We start from the raw sequence: 12,618 nt of genomic DNA on the forward strand, positions 1-12,618 counted from the left end.
GGATGCTATAGTCGCTACTGGCCACCACACCTAAGGGGTTATATGGCTGACATCAGGGGTTTCTTTAATCCCAAGTTGTCAATTCTTACCAGGTTCCTGCGGTAAATGCACTGATACAGTCACCGAGCCTGTGCAATCACTGTAATGTCCATGTACGTCAGTGTGCACCAAAGGGTTAATTTAGGGTAGCAATGTAAACAGTATTTACAGTACAATATTGACCACACAAATATATGGTTATACTGATAGATTGTAAGCTCTTGCGAGCAGGGCCCTCAGTCCCATTGTGTGAAATGACTTTCTTTGTAATGTATCTGTCTGTATTTGAACCCTACAAATTGTACAGCACTGCGGAATATGTTGGCGCTACATAAATAAAATTTATTATTATTATACTGATAAATGCTATCAGACTTGCCTAACTAGATTATGTTGAGAAAGGTAGACCTCTTCCACAGCAAGCAATACCAACCTTAAAACTCATTAAAGAGATGACAAGAACTCCTAAGCCCAAGCTACATTAATCATACCCAGCAGGTAGCAGCAGCAATAAGCACGACAGACAAGCTGCCTGCATAAATTCAGCTGCTGTAGCATAAAGACATGGCAGATTGTTATGTCTATCTAGGATTTCCAAAAGACCTGGTAATTTTGTAACGCTTCCAGGCATATGGCGGTTGAGCAGTGTGCCACTTTACCTCGTCTCAAAGCATTCTGTGCATCTTGAGTCATTGCATCTGCTTCATCCAAGATCACAAGTTTAAAGCCTTTTCTGCAACAGAGAGAGGCAGATGTTGTAAAGAAATAACACAAATTAAACGACCGCCGCATATAACACAACACAGACCAATATCTTGGCACTGTACGGGACAAAATGGCAATGCTCTGTGACCATATTAAGGAACGGCTGGGAAGTTAGGACCGAAAACAAAATCACAATTCAATTAAATGAATAATTATTTCAGGACACTTTCTTAAGCAAATGGCGTATTCTCTATTTAAATGCCCCTCCCCCCTCATGCCAATGAATTTTGTTTTCAGTTATTGACATATTAGCAGTCCTGACTGGATATTGTACAGTTACTGACATTTCCTTTAGCCAATGGCAGTGTGAGACAGACTGGCATAAATGCCAATAATGGAAATAATCAATGTCGGCAAGTTCACATTGAGTAACGGAGCAGACATTCGGTTTCGGTTATTTTGTGATTAATTGTCCAGCCCTAGTAGAGGGAACAGAAAAGAGCACACTTATTAGTTGTAAAAATGCTTAATGTGCGCAAGGTGTGTGCCAATAAGGTAAACATAATATCTGACTATCATTCTGAGATTTTTTCCTAGCAGCTGTAAAGTGTGCACATGAGGAATAACACTATTCCTGACTGCTATCCTGCATTTATCAGCAGCTTTCCCTGACCTCAGCTCTGGAGTGTGTGGAGACTAGATCCTATGTTGTCGCCTATACACACTGCACACACAGAGAAGATGATCCCATTTCCTTATCTCAGTCTCAAATACACATTAAGATCACATTGAGCAATCTGAAAAGCCAAAAACCAGGACCAAGTCCAAAACAGAGGAAGCACAAATATTTCCATGGTACTTTGTCATTGTGTAGATTCCATTTGTGGTTTTGGCTTAAAATACTGTGTGTGACTATAGCCTTAGAAGCAGCAACATGGAGGACATTACACAGCAGATCAGTGTAACATGACAACACTTATTAAAAGCAGTAGTTGCTCTGCAGTTGCTCCATCTCCATCATCTCCCTATAGACTTCTGTAGGTAGCAGGTGTCATTTAATCCCTGAAGTTTTAAACGGTAGTCTAAGGGCTAGTTCACACGTGAACTGCCCGCGCGGGTTTTGACACAGAGAGAGACGCGGCGAGCCGCGTCTCTCTCTTGTCAAAACCCGCCCGCCGCGACCATCGCTGTCGCGGCTTAACCCTCTGCTGTCGGCTCAAATGAATGAGCCGACATAGGAGGGAGCTGCGGGGGGCGGAAGCCGCGCGACTGAGACAGCGCGGCTTCCGCCTGAAGAAAGGACATGTCCTTTCTTTTCTCCGCTAGCAGCAGCTCGCCGCTAGCGGAGAACAGAAGCCCGGCGGTCTCCATAGACCACCATTATAAGGGGAGGTTTTGGACGCGAAATCCGCTGTCAAAAACCTCCCCTTATACTCACGTGTGAACTAGCCCTAACACTGGAACCCAGAATATAAACCCAACTCTGTAGCTAGTTAGGTTAGGGTCACTGGAATCAAATAGTATGCTGAGATACCATCTTTTTGGCCAATATGGAAGTGAGCTCTTTGGAGCAATAAGGGCGTTGGCATTGCTTTAAAGTAATACGTTGAAAAGCCTTAAAGGGGTTACACCACAAAAATTATTTATCCCATACCACTGGCACTCATATTGTAAACACATTGAAAAGAATGAAGTAGGGGCACGGTGGAAAGGTGGAGACAACCTCCTCATTATTGTCTCAGCAGTTGGACCCCCACCAATCACAAATTTATTAACTCTCTTATGGGTAGGGGATATATAATTGAGTAAATTGAGTGTAATAAGCAAAAGAGCTATGCAGCTATATCAGGTACACAATATAAATATACTGCATTCTTTAATGCATTAAAAATGAAAGGCAGAAACGCACAAAGATGAGCCTCACTTTAATACAGTAGCAGTAATTCTCCTCGGAAAATAGAAGGTAATAATGAACAACCACTTTTACTATATTGTACATATTTTTTTCCCTCAAAATTTAGGCAAAAAATTTGCACTGAAGGCTCCTTTCACACATGGGTCATTTTATTCAATATAGTAAGTTCTGAAATTTCCCCACTGTGGGACTATTAAAGGATTATCTTATCTTAAATGTCTAAAGATGGAACTACTAAACAGATGAATATTAAGATGAATTATAAAAAAAACAAAAAAAAAAACACAAAACAACTTACTTAAATATTGTTCTTGTGCTGGCAAAACTTAATATGGGGCCTCGGACAATATCTATGCCACGATCATCAGATGCATTCAACTGTTAAAGAAAAACAACAACATTATAACTTTTAACATTTACAGGCCACAAAATTTTCCGTCAACCCAGAGGAACTGGTTAGTTCTTGTTATATTGCACTGGCAGGGATCAAACTCTTCCCCCGGTGCAGCACATGACATCAATAGGGCACACCTTAAACCTTTGTAGCCCATTCCAGCCTTGTACAGGTCTATGATCTTGTCCCTGACATCCTTAGAAAGCTCTTCGGTCTTGCCCATGTTGTAGAGGTAAATCTTAGGCCTCCAAAAAAAAGTCTCCCAATAGAGTTCTATTGGGAGGATTTTTTTTTGGAGGCTGATTTTGAGGCAGTTTTCTGACCAAATTCCTAACCAAAAAACTCTGTGTGAACTCAGCCGTAATGATTTAGAGATGATCTGCAAAGAGGAGTGGACCAAAATTCCTCCTGACGTGCGCAAACCTCATCATCAATGACAAAAAAAAGTCTGACTGCTGTGCTTGCCAACATGGGTTTTGCCACCAAGTATTAAGTTTTATTTTTGATACTCTCTTTATCCCTTAGCTGAATCCCTGCTCTCTAAAGGAATGAAGAGATCCACCAGAGTACTGGTACTGAGGATGGATGAGGTGCCACAAACCCAAGATATCTTTTGAGAAGGTCACCATGTTTAACATTGCACATAAGATGTAATAGTCTGGTACCAGGGAGAGGGACAGCAAGATAACAGAAAACAACAAAGAAATCTATTTACCTCTAACACCATAGAGTTGAACTCTTTATCTTTGTAGAGCTGCTTTGCACAAGCTAGGATTGTAGATGTTTTACCAGTGCCGGGAGGTCCATAGAATAGAAGGTGAGGTAGTTTGTCTTCGCTTATGAACCTTTGAACTATTGAGGGATACAATAAAAATGTACATATCAGGTATTTTCACAGCACTAAAACACAATATAATTAATTTTTTTTTTCACATGGATTCTCAGGATAGGAATGTATAACAATAACTTTAAGAATACATCTACATAGATACAGAGGTTTAGCTGCCAATAGCTAATCTGCTGCACTGTACCGTACACCAGCATAATATATGAGACTTTACCAAACCTCATCCACATGCTATGATAGAAATCCAGAGCACAATGTGACCTGTGTGTTTTAAATATACACGTTTATTTAGTCTGTAGGGATTCCCTGCACCATTCAACGCAAAGGCTGATAGCAAAAGAAGCCCAGCTGTAATGTCCCTGTAAAATCCACTGCATTTCAGGTGATTTGGGCAGCAGTGGCTTTTAGGCAAACCCACTGCTGAAATTCCACGATGGAAATATGGAAATTCAGCAGGAAAGTTGAATTATTCCCAAAGGAGTTTGAGATGCTTAAAAAACTTCCATAATAGAAGCAAATGCTATAAAATAAAGAAAATAACTATACTTCACCTCTGAAATCCTCCATCATTCCAGCATAATGGTAGTGAAGATCAACAGAGAGGTAGGAGACTTAAAAGGGGGGGGGGTTAATTAACAAGTTTGATGCAGATATGGAATTGCTTTAAAAATTGAGAACCATCTCATTAAAACTAAGCAGATTTGAGATGTTTTCACAATACTATTCTACTTATGCTGGATTTGTAATGGATAAGGAAGAACTATTTAGTAAAATATGGGAACCTTGACTGGACTTCTCTGGAACATTGTCGTGACATCATTGTGACCTGTATTTTACAGCCAGTAGATGTTATTGGGGAGTCTTGTCATCCTCTGTCTCTTTCTGCTTTTCCATTCCCTTCATTTGTTCTTCTTCACTCTCCTTAGTCTATGTCCCCACTTTTTAAAGAGATATTCTAGGTTTTGGCTACATGATTGACTTATATTAGATGTTCATATTTATCTGTTTATGTCAATATATTTTGACAGTTTTGTTCAAAAACTTTTAACAAGATATTTGTATATGTCACCCCCATCATGGGAAATGATAAGGGAGCAGCACGTAAAATAAAGCCAAGCAAAGGTGCATAAGGGAACAGTGAGTATTTAAGACTGCTGTGGATGTATTTTCAGTTCATTTTTGGAAGCCGGATAACACCGTTCACTGCATAGAAAAATATTTACCTATTAAAGCACATACAACATTACAATTAGGATTTTCCAGAACTGGGCTGGGGAGTTGTTAAAAAAAAAAAAAAAAAAAAAAGGTACTGACAAACTCCTGTTTCTTATTAAAATGAATATAAATATACAATTATTAGTAGCATATAATTAGATTTATAACTTGTTGCATATATACATTCATGAGAACTCAATCACTGCCATGAATTAGGCCGGGTTCACACGGAGTTACGTGCCGCGAGATTTGGCACGTAGACGCCGCGTGACCCTTTGCGTGCCGTACACGCTCCCATTCATTTCAATGGGAGCGGGGAGCGTATGCGCCGCGCTAGTTTGCGGCCGTGCATTTATTCACGGCCGCAAACTAGCGCGGCGCATACGCTCCCCGCTCCCATTGAAATGAATGGGAGCGTGTACGGCACGCAAAGGGTCACGCGGCGTCTACGTGCCAAATCTCGCGGCACGTAACTCCGTGTGAACCCGGCCTTAGAGCATTTTTACTGCTTCTGTCAGATCATACATGGCTGTCAGCCATATATGAAGGAGTAGGAGCAGGAGTCAGATTGTGGAAAAATACGAGTCAGAGGTTTGGCCTATATACGCCACAGCTCTAAAAATGCAAAGACAGACACCATTACTTACTTGTACTTAGGATGTCCTGATGAGAGATCAAGTCATCAAGTGTTTGGGGTCGATACTTCTCAACCCTGTGTCAGAATATATATATATATTACCATGTTAGATAGATGTTGTATATAGAGATGAGCGAACAATGTTCGGATCAGCCGATCCGAACAGCATGCTCCCATAGAAATTAATGGAAGCACCTGGCACGCAGACTTTGCCGGCGGCCGGCCGCTTAACCCCCCGCGTGCCGGCTACTTCCATTCATTTCTATGGGAGCGTGTTGGGAGCGTGCTGTTCGGAACAGTGTTCGCTCATCTTTTAAAGGGATGTTCTCCTTTTCAGAATAAGAAACCATAACATTTTCTAATCCCAAAGAGTCTCTGCACAGTAAAATGCAACAGCCGCCTCTATGGGTTGGATCACATGGAGGAACCTGAAGCAGATTCTGCCTCATAACCAGCTCCAAATCCCACCTGAAATCTTCCTCCCATACTTTTTAATGATAGGCAGATTTTTTTTTTAGCTTCCAGAAAAGAAAAAAAAAAAGTGCATCACACTCATTTTTCAGGCAGATTCTGCACAAAAGTACTATTGGAAAGAATGGGAGGAAGATTTGGGTGCCGTTTTTTTAAAGCAGATTTTCAGAATCCGCATTAAAGTCAGATTCCTGACACAGAAATTTGCTGCCTGACAAATTCAGCGTCAAATTCTTCCGTGTGACCCATCTGTAATGCATCAATGACATAGGACAAAACATGGCAACAGTCATATGATCTTTGCTGGGACTCATACACACGTGCCAAATCACAACAACTAGTTTAATGGGGGACAAGTATTTATTTACGGCTGGGGTCATCCCTGCGCTAAAGTGAAATGTGGTAATGTATTAGGAAGCATGGTCTGCGCCTGCCAGAAACGCCATACTTTAGGGTAATTTCAGGAGTAAATTATAGTAAATTTGTTGAGCAGTAAGGGGATAGCCCCCCCACACACACCTATTTTTTAGGCAAGTGACATGGACAACAGAAAAGAGCAAAAAGTTTAAAACTTTTGAGCAAAAACGGCTTTTGCAGGAAATCATACATTTTATGTCAGATAGCTGATTTGAGAAGGGGTGATAAATCCCCCCCCCCCCATAATGTGTGTAATCCAAAATGCTTGATCTTTCTTCCTCCCCACATCTGTCTTCTGGAAAAGTGCAGACATCCCCATACACATCACACAGTGGAGTAGGTTGACCAGTATTCATTAATGGATATGGTCGCCCTAAAGTGAACCTGTCAGGGAATTTTTGCTGTCTTATCTTATAAGGAAGAAAAACTGAGCCCTGTGATATATGATTTGGAGCAGAATTCAGAATTTCTGCTTTATCCTCCCACACAGGCTGACAGCTTTCTGCACACGGATCATAAATCATCTTCTGTGATCAGGGTACTCAGGATTGTCTTCCTTAGGCTTTCTGCAGATAGGGGTATACGGCCCATAAAATGCAATCTGGCCAGATTTCCCAGCCTGAACCCAGTTATGAGGCCTGGACTACAAGCAACACAGTGATCTATAAAGTTAGGCGCTCTGTCCTTCTCATGGCTCTATTGTCTGATACTATATATATTAAAGGACAGTCCAGGTCTGGGTTGCCATACCAGATTCACTACAGAAAATGCAAGCAATATACAGACCATATATGCCTGTGTGCAGTATTATACTGTATATCACTAGAAAGCCGACACTGCACCGAATTCAGCGTACTGTCTGCTTTTCCCATATGGGTTTGAACAACAGAGACGTCACATGTCCATATGAAAGGAGAATGTGAATAAGTCCGGCAAGTATGACTTTTCTCTCTGCATTTCTCCGCCTTTTTTAGGGCGGAAACCTGGCAGACCCCATTATAGTCCATAAGCAGATTAGGTTTCCATTAGTGGGGTCCACAAGCAGACCTGAACAGATAAGTGTAAATAAAAGTTCATAATATATGGCTGGGGGCAGGGTGATTTATCAAGACCAGCATTTTGTACGCCAGTCTTGATGACTCCTGCAACACCTAATTTATAAAAAGGTATTTGCCCCCTCATAAGTCCGATGCATCCTCCAGTGGGCTCTGTGCGCCTACACTGAAATCTGGGCATAGATATTTAAGCAATCATTTACACACAAAAAAAACTAAACTGTAGGGGTCCACCATGCCCCTTTCAAGAAAATAGCAAGGCTAGCAGAAAAAAAAAAAAAAATTTGAATAAATTGCCACAAATGGTGACAAATCCATTGTTTGCAACATTTTAAAAGAAAACTATTGTAAGTTGTTGCTGAATCTCCCCATTATCTCTCGTAGATCCACCTCAGGCCAGGGCTACGCAGCAATTCTCCTCATGTTATTGATAAGGGTAAGTTCACACAGAATTTTTTGGATCGGTGGCCGCCTCAGATTCCGATCCAAAAGCCAGATAGCCGCGACTGAAATCCAGTGCACTGCACCGGCATCCAGCCGCGCACTCTGCTCCAGATAAGGCCCAAAGAATGAGCCTAGTCCGGACGAGGGTGTGTCTGCAGGCCGAATCTCAGCCTGAAGAATGAGCACCTCGCTTCTTTTTTCCGGGAACCGGAAGAAACGGCTGCCGGAAAAAAAGACCAGAGCGGCTCCCATTGAAAGCAATAGGGGAAAAAAGCCTCCCATTCATTTCCATGGGGAGCGCACGTATGCCGGCTTCCATAGAAATGAAAGGGATCTGCTTTGTACATGCTCATTCTGAACGTGTTTTACGTTCAGAATCAGCTGAGCGTAGACTCAGTGTGAACTTACCCTTTAGACTGCAATCTCAAGTCACAAAATTTTCAAGGAATGTTTAATTTTATTGCAACTTAAACTCCTGGTCCTCTAGGGGCCACAATGCAACTCCATCCACTAACATGGGGGAATGAACTGCAGCCAAAATCACTGTGTAGACCTAGACCAAAGCCAGGTTCACACTTGTGTTGGGCGCTCCATCATTTAGGTCTGAACAATGGAGAGCACATCTGCTAAAACTTTGGCTACCTGTGGATCCCATAAACTTGTGAGTGTAGGCCGTGGGTCCGCAGCTTACACTGACAGAAGATTGTAACCTCTGTCCCCAACATCGTCATTCATTGCACCTTTGCGGTGGAAGGAGGCTGCCTGGCTGCTATTCATGGTAGTGCAGGTAAGTACAGGAGCATAGTACGTTGTCTGGGGTGTCACTGTGGAGCAGATTGTACTGTGTGGGAACCCCTTCACCATTCTATATCACACAGTATCTGTTTTATAGCAGATGTGATATAGTACAGGCTGTAATAACATTGCACGGTCATTATAAAACAGATCCTGTGGATGTAAATATTGAACATTAATTGTTCAAAGGCATAAGGGCTAGTTCACACGTGAACTGCCCGCACGGGTTTTGACACCGAGAGAGACGCGGCTCGCCGCGTCTCTCTCTGGTCAAAACCCGCCTGCCGCGACCTTCGCGGTCGCGGCTTTCCCCTCCGCTGTCGGCTCAAATTAATGAGCCGACATAGGAGGGTGCTGCCGAGGGCGGAAGCCGCGTGGCTCAACCCGCGCGGCTTCCGCCTGAAGATAGGGCAGGTCGCTTCTTTTCTCCGCTAGCAGCAGCCCGCCACTAGCGGAAAAAAGAAGCCTGGCGGTCTGCATAGACCACCATTGTAAGGGGAGGTTTTTGACGCGAAATCCGCTGTCAAAAACCTCCCCTGGGCTCACGTGTGAACGAGCCCTAAAAGTGCCTAATGCAAACGTCTACCTTTCAGTACAAAGTTGTTTGTATCATTGAAAGCTCTGTAAAGCCCCATTCACACAACTGTATTTTGCAAGTCCATAACTGCCCACAATTGTGGATCCGCACAGTATTAAGGTTATATTGCTGTGCTGGCAATTTGCGATAAATAGACTCTGACGCAGATGTGAACTTAGCCTTAAAGGGAGTGTCCAGGCAAAATTGGGCAACCCTTTTAACTTTTGAAATCAGCCATGGGCAGTAAAAAAAATTCACACTCATCTGTCCCAGATACTCCGGTGTCCTCCTGATACAGTTTACTCCGTCTGCTGACCGGGTCTCCTCTGGAGTTCTGCTGAGGACAATCAGTGGTCTCAGGTAGACATCACATGCCATTCGCTGATTGGCCTCAGTGGTCATGCGAGACCTGTTCAGTAGAAGGACCATTATGCACCAAGAGAACACCGGAGCATCATGGACAGGTTTTTTTTTTTGTAATGCCCCCAGCTGACTTACGAGGTAAGGGAGCGTTCACACTACTGTTGATGTCCCACAGCTAGTGTCCGCTCCTAGTGTCCGTTCAAAATCTTGTGCGGTCATTAGCTTTGGACACTAGCTGTGTCCGTGACATTTTGCATTGATTTAAATGGACATTGGGTGCGTTCTTTTACTGTCCGTGCCTGTCCTTAACTGTCCGTTCCCAAAGATGTCCGACTTTTCAAGCAGACAGCAAAACCTACATGTCGGGTTTTGCTGTCCGCTTGAAAAGTCAGACATCTTTGGGAACCCTGCATGCAGGGTTTTTCTGTCCGCTTGAGAAGTCGGACATCTTCTCTTGCGGACAGGGAAGGACGGGCACGGAGTGCAAAAGAACGCACCCGATGCCCATTAAAGTGAATGACAGGTGTCATGGACACATCTAGTGTCCGCTCCTAGTGTCCGTGACAGATTTTGAGCGGACACTAGGAGCGGACACTACATGTCGGACACCGACGGTAGTGAGAACACCCCCGAATAATTAGCAGCGGACACTAGCTGTCGGACACCGACGGTAGTGTGAACGCTCCCTTAGACAGCCTCTTTAAATGCATCAAAAAGGGACCCCCTAGAAGAAAAAGTTGCTGCCCACAGGAGAGGTGACAAGTGCGATCCCTGGGGAATTCTGGGTAAGTGATTGTAAGTGGAGATCGTGTGACCAGCCTGCTGACAGTCTCCACATCTGTCCCATCCACTTCTATGACGCAGTCACATCCCACTGGTCTGTACTACATGTGACAGCACACACAACCCCGGCTGTATCCATCAGAGACTTGTACACCGTATAGACACATATGGCGCATACACTATATACACAGCAATAACGGGGACACAAGATGGCGCTCTCCATACCACGGCAGGTTCCTGCTTGGTCCAGGCTGCGCTTTGCCGTCGGACACCATGTTATCTGTGCGGTATGACTGCGATACCGGAATAACCAAGCCTCGGCTTCCACACCACTCAGTTTCGCGCGGGATCAGGGGGCGTGGTCTGGATTTGGCGGCTGCGGGATCATCTCGCGAGACTTCAGGAAGCGTGCAGCGTGACCGGTGTCTGCAGGTGGACGGGATGTGTAGGGCGGACAGCAGGTGCAGGAGCGGGCTATCTGGTGGCCTGTCATGTAGCCACTGAGGTGGTCACTGGAGAAGAGACCTAGCCATTGACCAGCCATAGTAATACTGTGTGTATAGTGCGCTGTGACGAAGGAAGCCGCATGTGTGTAAATATTTCCTCTGGATTTGTTTTGCAGCACATGGAAGAGGTTTATGTGAAACTCCTGCACTAAGCTGCTCCTGTGAGGGTGTGCTGCTAGGATGGCGTGTGGGAGGCCTTTGGGAGCCCTGACACAGAGTAAACGCGCGTGTATTTTTGCAAAATATGGTGCATTCACACTGAGTATACGCTCGTGTATTTTTGCCAAAATACACATGTAAAAATAAGACTCCCATTGACTTCAGTGACATTTTACGGGCGTATTTTTACAGGCGTATTTTTACACGTGTAAAAAATGTCATTGTAGTCTTATTTTTACACGTGCATTTTGCCTAAATACACGAGCGTATACTCAGTGTGACTGCACCGTACACATGTAAAAATAAGACTTGACTTCAATGATATTTTTTACACGTGTAAAAATACGCCTGTAAAATGTCATTGAAGTCAATGGGAGTCTTATTTTTACATGTGTATTTTGCAAAAATACACGTTTACTCTGTGTGAAGGGTCCCTTTCACATAGCGTTTTTTGCAGGCGCATTTTGACGCGGAATCCGCCTGCAAAAATGGCTTCGCTGACAAAATTGACTTCAATAGGAGCCACTTGCTTTTTTTTTTTTCCGGTACCAGGAAAAAGAACCGAGATGCCCCCTCTTCTCGCGGATAGCCGCAGCGTTCCCGGCACGAGACTCCCTCCTGATTAGGCCCATTCATTTTTTGCAAAAAAAAAACGCTAGCAGTTTGACATCTCCCATTGACTTTTATTGATTTCCAGAGGCGGAATCTGCCTGAAGAATGGACATGTTCATTCTTTTATCCGCTAGCAGATTTTTCTACTGGAAGGAAAATCTGCTAGCAAAAAAAATAAGATTACATAGGACTATATGGTGAGGCGTTTTTTAGTCAGGATTTTGAGGCAGATTCCTGACCAAAAAACTCCGTGTGAATGCAGTCTTAGCGTCTTGCTCAATCCACAGGTACTTTCCACCTGAGAACTTCCAATGCCATGAATAGGAGGAGAATATTAGACCATTTCTGTAAGCGCAGAATTGAACATGGAATTTGTCCCTGCCCAATAAAGGCAAAATACAGTAGCACTCCTCAAATTCCACGTTAAAATCAGCTTCTAAATCCTTGTCTGTTTTTGACAAGCAGAAAACATTTACAAGTTCTTTGAGACAGATATTTTCTGCTTGACAAATTCAGCATCAAATTCCTTCTCTCACCTCCTTATGGTGAGAAGACATGGTGTAAATTGGAGCTTATTCTGAAGCTAATTGTAGAGTAAAGGGTGCTTTCACACAGAGGAAAATGGTGCTGAATTTAGTGTGGAATCCACAGTCCGATTCAGTGCTGGAAAAAAAGCCTCCCATT

The 12,618-nt window shown here is 43.5% G+C and overlaps 1 protein-coding gene across 1 annotated transcript in view; it reads right to left on the minus strand.

Annotated features, from left to right (window-relative positions):
* Window positions 1-10,999, minus strand: part of RFC5 (replication factor C subunit 5) — a 28,066-nt gene extending 17,067 nt beyond the window's left edge. The window contains exons 1-5 of the mRNA XM_075273801.1: window positions 10,883-10,999; window positions 5,763-5,827; window positions 3,769-3,905; window positions 2,958-3,037; window positions 699-772 (exon numbers count right to left, since the gene is read on the minus strand). Of these exons, the coding sequence (XP_075129902.1) occupies window positions 699-772; window positions 2,958-3,037; window positions 3,769-3,905; window positions 5,763-5,827; window positions 10,883-10,932 (406 nt within the window). The 5' untranslated portion in view covers window positions 10,933-10,999. The remainder of the gene's footprint in view (window positions 1-698; window positions 773-2,957; window positions 3,038-3,768; window positions 3,906-5,762; window positions 5,828-10,882) is intronic.
* Between the last annotated feature and the right edge of the window lie 1,619 nt (window positions 11,000-12,618).

This window comes from Leptodactylus fuscus, chromosome 1 (assembly GCF_031893055.1).
Source record: "Leptodactylus fuscus isolate aLepFus1 chromosome 1, aLepFus1.hap2, whole genome shotgun sequence".
NCBI classification, from domain to species: Eukaryota; Metazoa; Chordata; class Amphibia; order Anura; family Leptodactylidae; genus Leptodactylus; species Leptodactylus fuscus.